At 37.1% G+C, this 9,719-nt stretch overlaps 1 protein-coding gene across 1 annotated transcript in view; it reads left to right on the plus strand.

The window, feature by feature from the left end:
- LOC103268211 (dynein heavy chain 11, axonemal-like) overlaps positions 1-9,719 on the plus strand; it is a gene marked incomplete at its 3' end in the record, with an annotated part of 189,018 nt that overhangs the window by 61,849 nt on the left and 117,450 nt on the right. The window contains 1 exon segment of the mRNA XM_021716137.1: positions 98-184. Coding sequence (XP_021571812.1) covers positions 98-184 — 87 coding nt within the window.

Genomic DNA, 9,719 nt, shown 5'->3' on the forward strand with positions numbered 1-9,719 from the left:
CATTGTGTGTGTGTGTGTTTTTTAAAGAAAGGTTTTGCAAAGATAATTGAAGCTGGTTGTTTGAGATTCACTTTGTATATTTTTCTGCTCTGAGCAGGGGAAGCAGGCAGAGTTCAGAGAGAGATTCAGACGCTATGCCCCTTTCGGATTTAATGCAGCAAATCCATACACAGCACTTGATAAGGTAATACAGACCTCAAACATCCTGTGTGAATTACAATTACTGCTTTAAAAAATAAGTTTAGACACTGGGATAGTTATATTTTGCTTTAGTTTTGCTATTTGTTCCAGGAATTGAGAGCTATTTAAAACCTGGTTATAACCAGGCTCGGTGGCTCAGCCTGTAATCCCAGCACTTTGGTAGGCTGAGGTGAGTGGATTGCCTGAGCCCGCGTGTTCGAGACCTGCCTGGGCAACCTGGCGAGACCTCATCTCTACAATAAATCAAAAATTAGCCTGGCGGGGTAGCCCACGCCTGTAGTTCCAGCTACTTGGAATGTGGAGGTGGAAGAATCGCCGGAGCCCAGCGGGTTGAAGCTGCGGTGGCTGGGAGCCTGGCACTGCACTCCAGTCTGGGTGACAGAGTGAGACACCAACTCAAAAAAAACAAAAAAACCTGGTTATAAGCAATTTTCCCCAAGTTAAATTGTATTGTGCTTTAAGTCTTGTCTCCCTAAACCATTCCAAACCACCATCATCACAAAGTAACCATACTGGCGAAAGTAACAGCTACTATCACTACTGGGTTTTTTTTGAGCACTTACTATATGTCAAGCATTTGTGAAGTGTGTTATTTACATTATTTCTTTCAGTGCTCATGATGTTCTTATGCTATGCTTTCTATTACTCTCCTTGTTTCAGATGAAAAAATAAGTTCATGTAATTAAGTAATTTGTTGGATTAGAGTTAGTGAGTGATAGAACTCAGATTTAAAGTCTGGATGTCTAAATTTTTTGTTAAAAAAAAATCAGAAAATTTAGCCATTATACTTCTTCCCATGTGGTACTTTAGCTAGTGATTTTTATCATAGTCAGGAAAGCTTATATCTTATTCTTATCCATGAACATGCCTATTACTGTGACATTCAATCAGAGTTTATAAAGAGCAACCATACTTTATGATAGTTGACTATAAGAACAAATATAGTGGTAAGATAATCCAAAATGTTAATAAAAGACTTGAAAAGCTGTTTTAAGCTTTTTTTTGAGTTGGAGTCTCACTCTGTTGCTCAGGCCAGAGTGCAATGGCATGATCATGTCTCACTATAGACTCAACCTCCTGTGTTCAAGTGATCCTACTACCTCAGCCTTCCTAGTAGCTGGGACTATAGATGTGTGCCATCATGGCCAGCTAATCTTTTTTTTTCTTTGGCGAGATGTGCTCTCGCTATATTGACTAGGCTGGTCTTGACCTTTTGGACTCAAGCAATCCTCTCTCCTCAGCCTCCCAAAGTGCTAGGATTATAGACGTGAGTCATTGTGCCTGGTTGTTTTAAACTTTTCTTAGAAAAATAGTATCTTTGTTTCTCTAGAAACTTAATCTAACAGCCAAAATGAAAAAATAATTTTGTGAAGTTTAGGTTCAGGAGCTGGTAATCTTTCTGAGTTCCTCGTCTAGGCTCCTGTCCTGGTGTCACTCCATGCTGGAGATAGTCTTTATTCCTTGTAGTATAGAGCTTGTAGCTGACAGGGCTCTTACCTCTCTTTCCAGATTTTGGGTTGAATTTGGATCTAATTACTTTAAACCTATTCAGAAAAAAAAAACACCATTCTATAGCATCATGCTGTCTCTTTCACTTGGCAGAAGAAAACTAGTTAAAATATTCATTGAAAAAGAGTAGGTTAGAATATGCTAATAGATGTGTGTATGTATGTGTGTGTGTGTGTGTGTGTGTGTGTGTGAAGATTATCTCTAAATTGCAGGTGGTCTGAACAGATTGTGGATGGGGAAACGTTTTTACTTGACTAACCAACATGCTGTATGTAAACATTTACTATGGTTATTTATTGAATCTTACCACTTCCATGCTATATTATAACAGCATATAGTTACATATTTAAAAGTCAGAGATGCTTATGCCTGTACCTGTAGGGATGTTTAGGTTAACATAAAGAAGTCATTTTCTTGATGTGTTTGTTCAGCATGCACACCTAATGTTTAGCTAATTAGACTCAACCAAAGACATATATATTCTTACAAGGGGGACCCAAAAGAGAATTAATTTTTGGAGGGCAGGCCCCTTGTAGTACAGGCTTCTCCTGCTAGGTAAGCATTCTTGGAACCCATCAGCATCAGAGTACCAGCTAGAGTTATTGTGAGAGGCTGCAGTTGGTTTCAGTGAATTTTTTTCTTGGAGATTCTTTCAACACATTTACCCATTTCATGATGAGAGATTTACTTGATCAATATGTGGCACCTGTCCACACTGCACTGAGTGTTCAGAAGTTTTGACCAAAAACAGCATGAACCCCCTGCCCCACCATTCCTATTCATCTGGTCTTGATCTTACCCCGAGCAACATTTTTGTTTTTTGTTTTTTGGTTTCCTTGAATGAAAAAAGTCCTCAAAGGGAAACGTTTTGTTGATGTGGAAATGAAACAAAAACCAGCAGAAGCACTAATAGGCACCAAAATTGACGAGTTCAAAAACTGTCTTGAGCGCTTGATAGGTGTATTTGCATCAGAGAGTACTTTGGAGGCAACTGAAGTTTAAGCATGTGAGAATAAATATACAGTGATTCAGAAGTAAATCCCGGGTTTGTCAGTCTCCCCTCGTATCTGGGCTGGTGTGGTGCCCAATATTCAGGGCACCTTACTCTAAAGACAGAAACCACTGACCTTCCAGGAGTAAGGGGAGTGGTGTGGCGACTCTCTCTCTTTATGATGACATTCCCTGTTTCTTCATAGCCAAAGATAACAGTAACTAGTTGAGTTAACATAACTAGGCATCTATTTCTAGAAACAAAGGAATTAATATAAGTAATAAGGAGAAATGATTTAAAAGAAATAAAAGGGGTTTTGACTTTGGAAAATAGGGTGGACTAGACATTTTGAAAACCTTCTTTTGTAAAACAGTCGCTATGTATTCATAATTTTAAATCTATTGCTGAACTCAAAAGAAAATGAGAGAAATCTCTAAAGGACAAGGAAAAATAGAATACTTGAGAGCGGGATGGAAAGCAGAGGCAGACACAGAAGCCCGTGCTATAGGTGCAGGTGAGAATGCCGGAAGTCTGGAACTTTGAGATGAACTCTTTCACAGGGAAAGAGGAGTTGCTCTCAGAGGTTACACCCTCAGTGGGTGGTAGGCTGGGAAAGTCTGCAGGCCATAAAGAAAGCCTGTGAGATTCCCTGTGGGTCCTTGTTAATGTTCAGAGGAGAGTGACACAAGAGGGAAAGTATGCTTTGGGAATTTGTAAGCACAGTCCTGTTCTCACAAGGTCTCCGGTCCAATTTTATAATACCTCTATGATTCAGGAATTTCAAGGCCAGGAAGCTGAAATGGTTCTATGCAGTTCTTCTTCGCCCCAGTGGAAACAGACTAAATCTTCCCTGGGAAGCGAAGTGCTCTTGTTCCAGTTTCCCTAGGGGCCCAACGAATTAAGTTCCGTCAAATATGAGTTCACTAAAAAACAATCAATAAACATCATCATGCATAAGAGTCGGTTGAAAGACCCCTATAAAGCTTCAGGTATTAGAAAGAAATAAAAGATAATATTGAAAAAAAATGAGCAAGTTCTCAGTTTTGAGACTATTGAAAATGATCAGCTACGTTTGAAAAAGGTCCAGATACTTATGGAAATGAAAAATGTAGTTGTGAAAAAAAAATATAGCTCAGCAGATGGGTTAAAGAGTTAGTTAAAACTGGAAAGAAAATTAGTGAAATGCAAATTACATTGGAAGAAATGGTTTAGAATGTAGCATGTAGGCATAAGGAGATGGAAAATATAAAAGAGATTAAGAGACACAGAGGAAGATATTAGAATGACACCTAACTTCTACTCATGCTTCCTGGAAGAGAGAATGAACAGAATATTAGAATTAACAATCTGAGAGAGAGTTTCTAGGACTGGTTGTGCTGATTAATTTTAAGTGTCAACTTGACTAGATTGAGAGATGCATTCGAAGTCTGCTCTTAACCTAATCTTCATTTCTAATTAGTCTTTTCTTTCTGGGTGCTTTGAAGATCTTCTTCTTGCCTTTGGTATTTTCCAGTTCTCTGTGATGTGTCTAGATGTTAACTTTGTATTTATTCTGGTTGGGATTCAGTGAATTTCCTGAATCTACTGCTTTGACCAGTATGTGAATCAGGGTTCTTCAGAGAAACAGAATCATTAGAATCTATATCTAGAGAGAGATATATACAAGAGGAGATTTACCAGGAGAATTGGTGCATTCTTTCTGGGTGTGTCTGTGATGGTGTTTCTGGGGGAAATTGACATATGAGTTAGTAGACTGAGTGGGGAAGAACCACCCTCACTGTGGATGGTCATCATCCAATCAGCTGGGGGCCTGATGGAACAAAAAGGTGGAGGAGAGGTGAATTTTCTGTCTCTCCTGGAGTTGGAACACCTTTATCCTGTCCTTGAACATCAGGTCTTCAGCCTCTCTAACCTTTGGACTCCAGGACTTGCAGCAGTAGACTCCAAGTTCTCAGACCTGCAACCTTGGACTCAGCGTTATGCCATCAGCCTCCCTGGTTCTCAGGCTTTTGGACTTGAACTGAACTGAACTGTGCTGCCAGCTTCCCTGGTTCTTCCTCTTGCACATAGCCTACTGTGGGATTTCTCGGCCACCATAATCCCGTGCACCGATTCTCCCGATAAGTCTCCTCTTGTATATATCTCTCTCTAGATATAGATTCTAATCATTCTGTTTCTCTGGAGAACCCTGACTCACATGCTGGTCAAAGCATGGATCAATAGATTCAGGAAATTCACTGAATCTCAACCAGAATAAATACAAAGTTAACATCTAGACACATCACAGAGAACTGGAAAATACCAAAGGCAAGGAGAAGATCTTCAAAGCACCCAGAAAAAATAGACTAATCACCTATTAGAAATGATGGTTAGGCTAAGAGCAGACTTCTTATCATCAATGGAAACCAACAGGTAGTTGACGAAGTCTTCCAAATTCTGCTGGGTAAAACTGTATTTCAAAAACAAGAGTGAAGCAAAGATATTTCAGATGAACAAAACCAGACTGTGTTTACTGTAAATAAATCATCAGTAAAATAACTTCAAGAACATATATTTCAAGAAAAGAGAGTATCAGCAAAGCCAGATGTGGTTCTCAGAAAAGGCTAATTTTATTGACAAAACTCTGGTAGAGTGGCCAAGGGGGAAAAAAATTAACAGCTTTAGGAATAAAATAGGGAATGATCATACAGAAAAGCAGAAATTTAAAGGAACATAGAACACAATTAAAAAGAAACTCAAAAATTTAAACAAAATGGACATGTTTTTAGAAAAATGTAATTTATCAAAACTGTATCAAGAAATAGTCATATAACTATTAAAAATTAACTACTACAAAGATAGAAAGACAAAAATGAATCAGTAGTTTAAAAAAAAATCTTCCAACAGAGAAACTAATGGACCCTGATGACTTTTACTACTGAATTCCAAGAAACTTTCAAGAAACAGATCTCATGATTCCAGGAACCAGAAGAAGAATGAATACCCAAAAATTATTCTGTAGAGCATGTCTAACTTTCATGAAAGTATAATATGAAAAAGGAAAAAATTATAAATCAGTCTTTCTTATGTACAAATAGATGCCACATTCTAAATTAAACATAATCAAATTATGCCAATTTGTAAACAAATTGAGTTCATTCCAGGAAAACAAGTTTGACTTAACATTAGAAAATCAATTATTATGATTCATCACATTAACATATTAAGAAGAGAAAATCATATATGATCATCTCTAGAAATGCCAACAAATCTTTAGATTTTATTTGACAGTCATTCATGATAGAAACTCTTGGAAGATATTTTTAATCCATTAAAGCAGGCATGTCCAACCATGCCTGTGGGCCTCATGTGACCCAGGACAACTAGTAATGCAGCCTCAAAAATTCTTATAACATTATGTGTATTTTAAGCATTCATTTTCTTTGTGACCCCATGTGTAGTTCCATTTTTGAAGTTCCAAAGCGATACTGTGCTTGAAATGAAACTTAAATTATGTCAAGCAAAAATTATGGAAAATAATTTAACACATTTTTTTACATTGGCTAAACGCAGTCCTGTGATCTGCCAAAAATATGCAGCTTTGCTTTCTGTCTTAGTACAAGAATTTGAAAACAGATTTCAAGACTTCCGGCAAAATAATCATTATTTTGCTATATTTGCTATACCATTTTCAGTTGAAATTAATATTTTACCTGAAAATTTTCAAACGGAATGCTCAGAGTTGCAATCAGACATTCAACTGAAAAAAAATTTGACCATGTCTTTCTACCGGACTTTTATACTATCTTCCTAGAGAAAAATATCCTTTGCTTCATAATCATACCTTATTCATGATATTGCTTTTTGGCAGCACATACATTAGTGAGCAGCTGTTTTCAATGATAAAGAACACAAGTGCAACAAACATTTCTGATGAGTACCTCGAGAACTCATTAAGAATTGTGACCACGTCCATCAAATTAGACAATGATAGATTAGTTTTACAAAAACAAGGTAAAAATTTCCACTAATTATATTTGTTCTCATTTTTCAAAACTTTATTAAAAACATAAAAAGTCTTATTATGTGTATACATTAACAATATTATATCATTTATGTGCAACCCAAGACAATTCCTCAGTGCAAACCAGGGAGGCCAAAAAGTTGGACACCTCCACTTTAAAAGATATCAAAGCTTTATGTAAAATATTCTATATATGGAAATTCCTAGTAGTATTAGTGCTGACAGTGAAGTACAGGAAAATCCAAAATGGATGCAGCATTTTAAAACTGTAGTCAAATTGATGCTTGAAAACAACATGTGGGGGCTGGGGCCTGAACCCCAACCCCTGTGCCGTAAAAAAATTTGTGTATTACTTTAACTCCCCCAGAACTTAACTACTAACAGCCTATTGTTGACTGAAAGCCTTACCGATAACATACCCGTAAACAGTTGATTAACACATATTTTGTATGTTATGTCACCATATACTGTATTCTTATGATTAAATTGGGGAAAGAAAATGTTATTAGGAAAATCATAAGAAAGCAGAAAGATATTTACCACTCATTACATGGATGTGGATCATCTTCAGTGTCTTGATCCTCAGTTGTCTTCTTGTTGGGCAGGCTGAAGAGGAAGAGGAGGAGTTGGTCTTGCTGTTTCTGGGGTAGAGGAAGTGGCGAAGGGGACAGGAGATTTAAGCACACTCGGTGTAACTTCTGTTTTTAAAACTTCAGTGTATAAGTGGACCTGCGCAGTTCACACCCACGTTGTTCAAGAGTCAACTGTATGTTCATATAATGTAGCAGAAACTGAAAGAATAGTGGAAATGAATGAACTTCACATATGTCTTTATGACTTTGTAGGTGTACCTCAAAAATATTGAAATGTATAATATAAATTAGTATACAACTATATTCATTTCAAAAACATACATTTTAACATTTTAGCATTATATACATGTAGAGTGAAAATATTAAAAGCACGAGATTATTAAATAAAAATTGAGGTTTTGTGGTAAATTTATAGAAGGAAGGGGAGGGATAAAATTGAGACAGGCATTAAAAACTATTAAAAATCTTTCCTAGGCTGGATGGGGCACTCACGTACATATATTCTTTTATATGTATTTTTTTATGATAAGACATTTGTAAACATAAGTCAAAAAATTGTATTTCTTGTTTGTAAAGTTACAACTTGTGAAAATGAAAGCACAGTGCTAATATTCTTATTTATGAATTAGGAAATTAAGAGACAGTTGGAGTTGGGGAGACTGTCAAAGGATACAAAATTTCAGTTAGACAGGAGGAACAAGTTCAAAGGATCTACTTTACCACATGGCGACTATCATGAATAACAATGCACTGTATTTTGAAAATCTCTAAGTAAATTTTAAGTGTTAACATCTCAAAAAAAAAAAAAAGAGATAATGAGGTATGTGAGGTAATGCTTATGTTAATTGGCTCCATGAGCCATTCCACAATGTATACATATTCCAAAACATTGTGTTGTATGTGATTAATATATACAGCTTTTATTTGTTAATTTTTTAAAAAACAGGCTGAAGTTTGATGGAACACAAAAGGATGAAATATGGGTATTTAAAGTTAAAAAGAAAATCAGAGGAACTAAAATCATATCATTGTTGGATATTGGGAGGGGGATAAGAGAAAATATAAAATGGAAAAACAAAGACAAGTCCTTCTTTTGCAAAACCAGATAACCTAGAGTAATGTCTAAACTTGATCAATCAAGAAAGAGCAGGTTGAACGCAGAACTGAGTTATAGAAATAGCACCCAGAAGAGCTAGGATAAACCTGAAGGATGGCTGAGCCTTCCAAGCTCTTCTGTCCACCTTGGACTTGTACTATGTACACAGAGTCCTACTTTATTAATAAAAATAAAAATTGACAGTTGGCTCAAGAATGAAAAAAATCAGTTTATTTAGTGTAAAATGTAAACTATTCTACATACAAGGGGGTACCCCAAAACCTGGAATTTATTTATAAAACATTGTGTATTTATTCTTACATGCTTAAATTCAGTCACCTTCAAAGTACTCTCCATTTGATGCAATACACCTACTGCTCAAAACAGTTTTTGAGCACATTGATTTTGATATTTTCATGCTTTTTAGTGCTTCTGCCGTTTTTGTTTGTTTGTTTGTTTGACCTCTTCCACATTGACAAAATGCTTCCCTTTGAGGACTTTTTTCATTGGGGGAAAAATAAGTCACCTGAGGCAAAATCAGGTGACTAGGGAGAATGGGGCACAGGGGTCATGTCATTTTTGGTCAAAATCTGCTGAATACTCAGTGTGGTGTAGGCAGATTGTTCATGCAAATTATCCATGATGAAATTAGCAAACAATCTCAAAAAAAAAAAAAATTCAATGACGCTGAACACAGCCTCTCACAACAACACTAGCTGATGCCAATGGGTTCCTAAAACACGTATCTAGCAGAGGAAGTCTGTACTACAAGGGATCTGCCCTTCAAAAAATAATTGTTATTTTGGGTTTCCCCCTTAGAGATGGGGTGGTGGGTGAGCCTAGGTGATCATAATCATATGCTGATATTTTAATACTGTTCTGAGGTTTTAGCTCAAGAATTCTCTTGAGTGCATTTGATACAGTTGATGATTTCTAGGGTTTTTTTTTTTTTGAGTTGGAGTCTCACTCTGTTGCCCAGACTGGAGTGCAGTGGCCGCTCCCAGCCACTGCAGCCTCAACTTGCTCCGGCGATCCTTCCGCCTCAGCCTTCCAAGTAGCTGGAACTACAGACGCACGCTACCACTCCCAGCTAATTTTTGATTTATCGTAGAGATTAGGTCTCGCCAAGTTGCCCAGGCGGGTCTAGAACCCGCGGGCTCAGGCAATCCACTCACCTCGGCCTCCCAAAGCACTGGGATTACAGGCTGAGCCACGGAGCCCGGCTCTCTAGGGTATTTTTAAATCTGAAAAAAATTTTTTTTTTTTTTTGAGTTGGAGTCTCACTCTGTCGCCCAGACTGGAGTGCAGTGGCCGCTCCCGGCCACC

This window comes from Carlito syrichta, unplaced genomic scaffold (genome assembly GCF_000164805.1).
Source record: "Carlito syrichta isolate Samal-C Ts95f unplaced genomic scaffold, Tarsius_syrichta-2.0.1 Scaffold104719, whole genome shotgun sequence".
In the NCBI taxonomy this organism is placed as follows: Eukaryota; Metazoa; Chordata; class Mammalia; order Primates; family Tarsiidae; genus Carlito; species Carlito syrichta.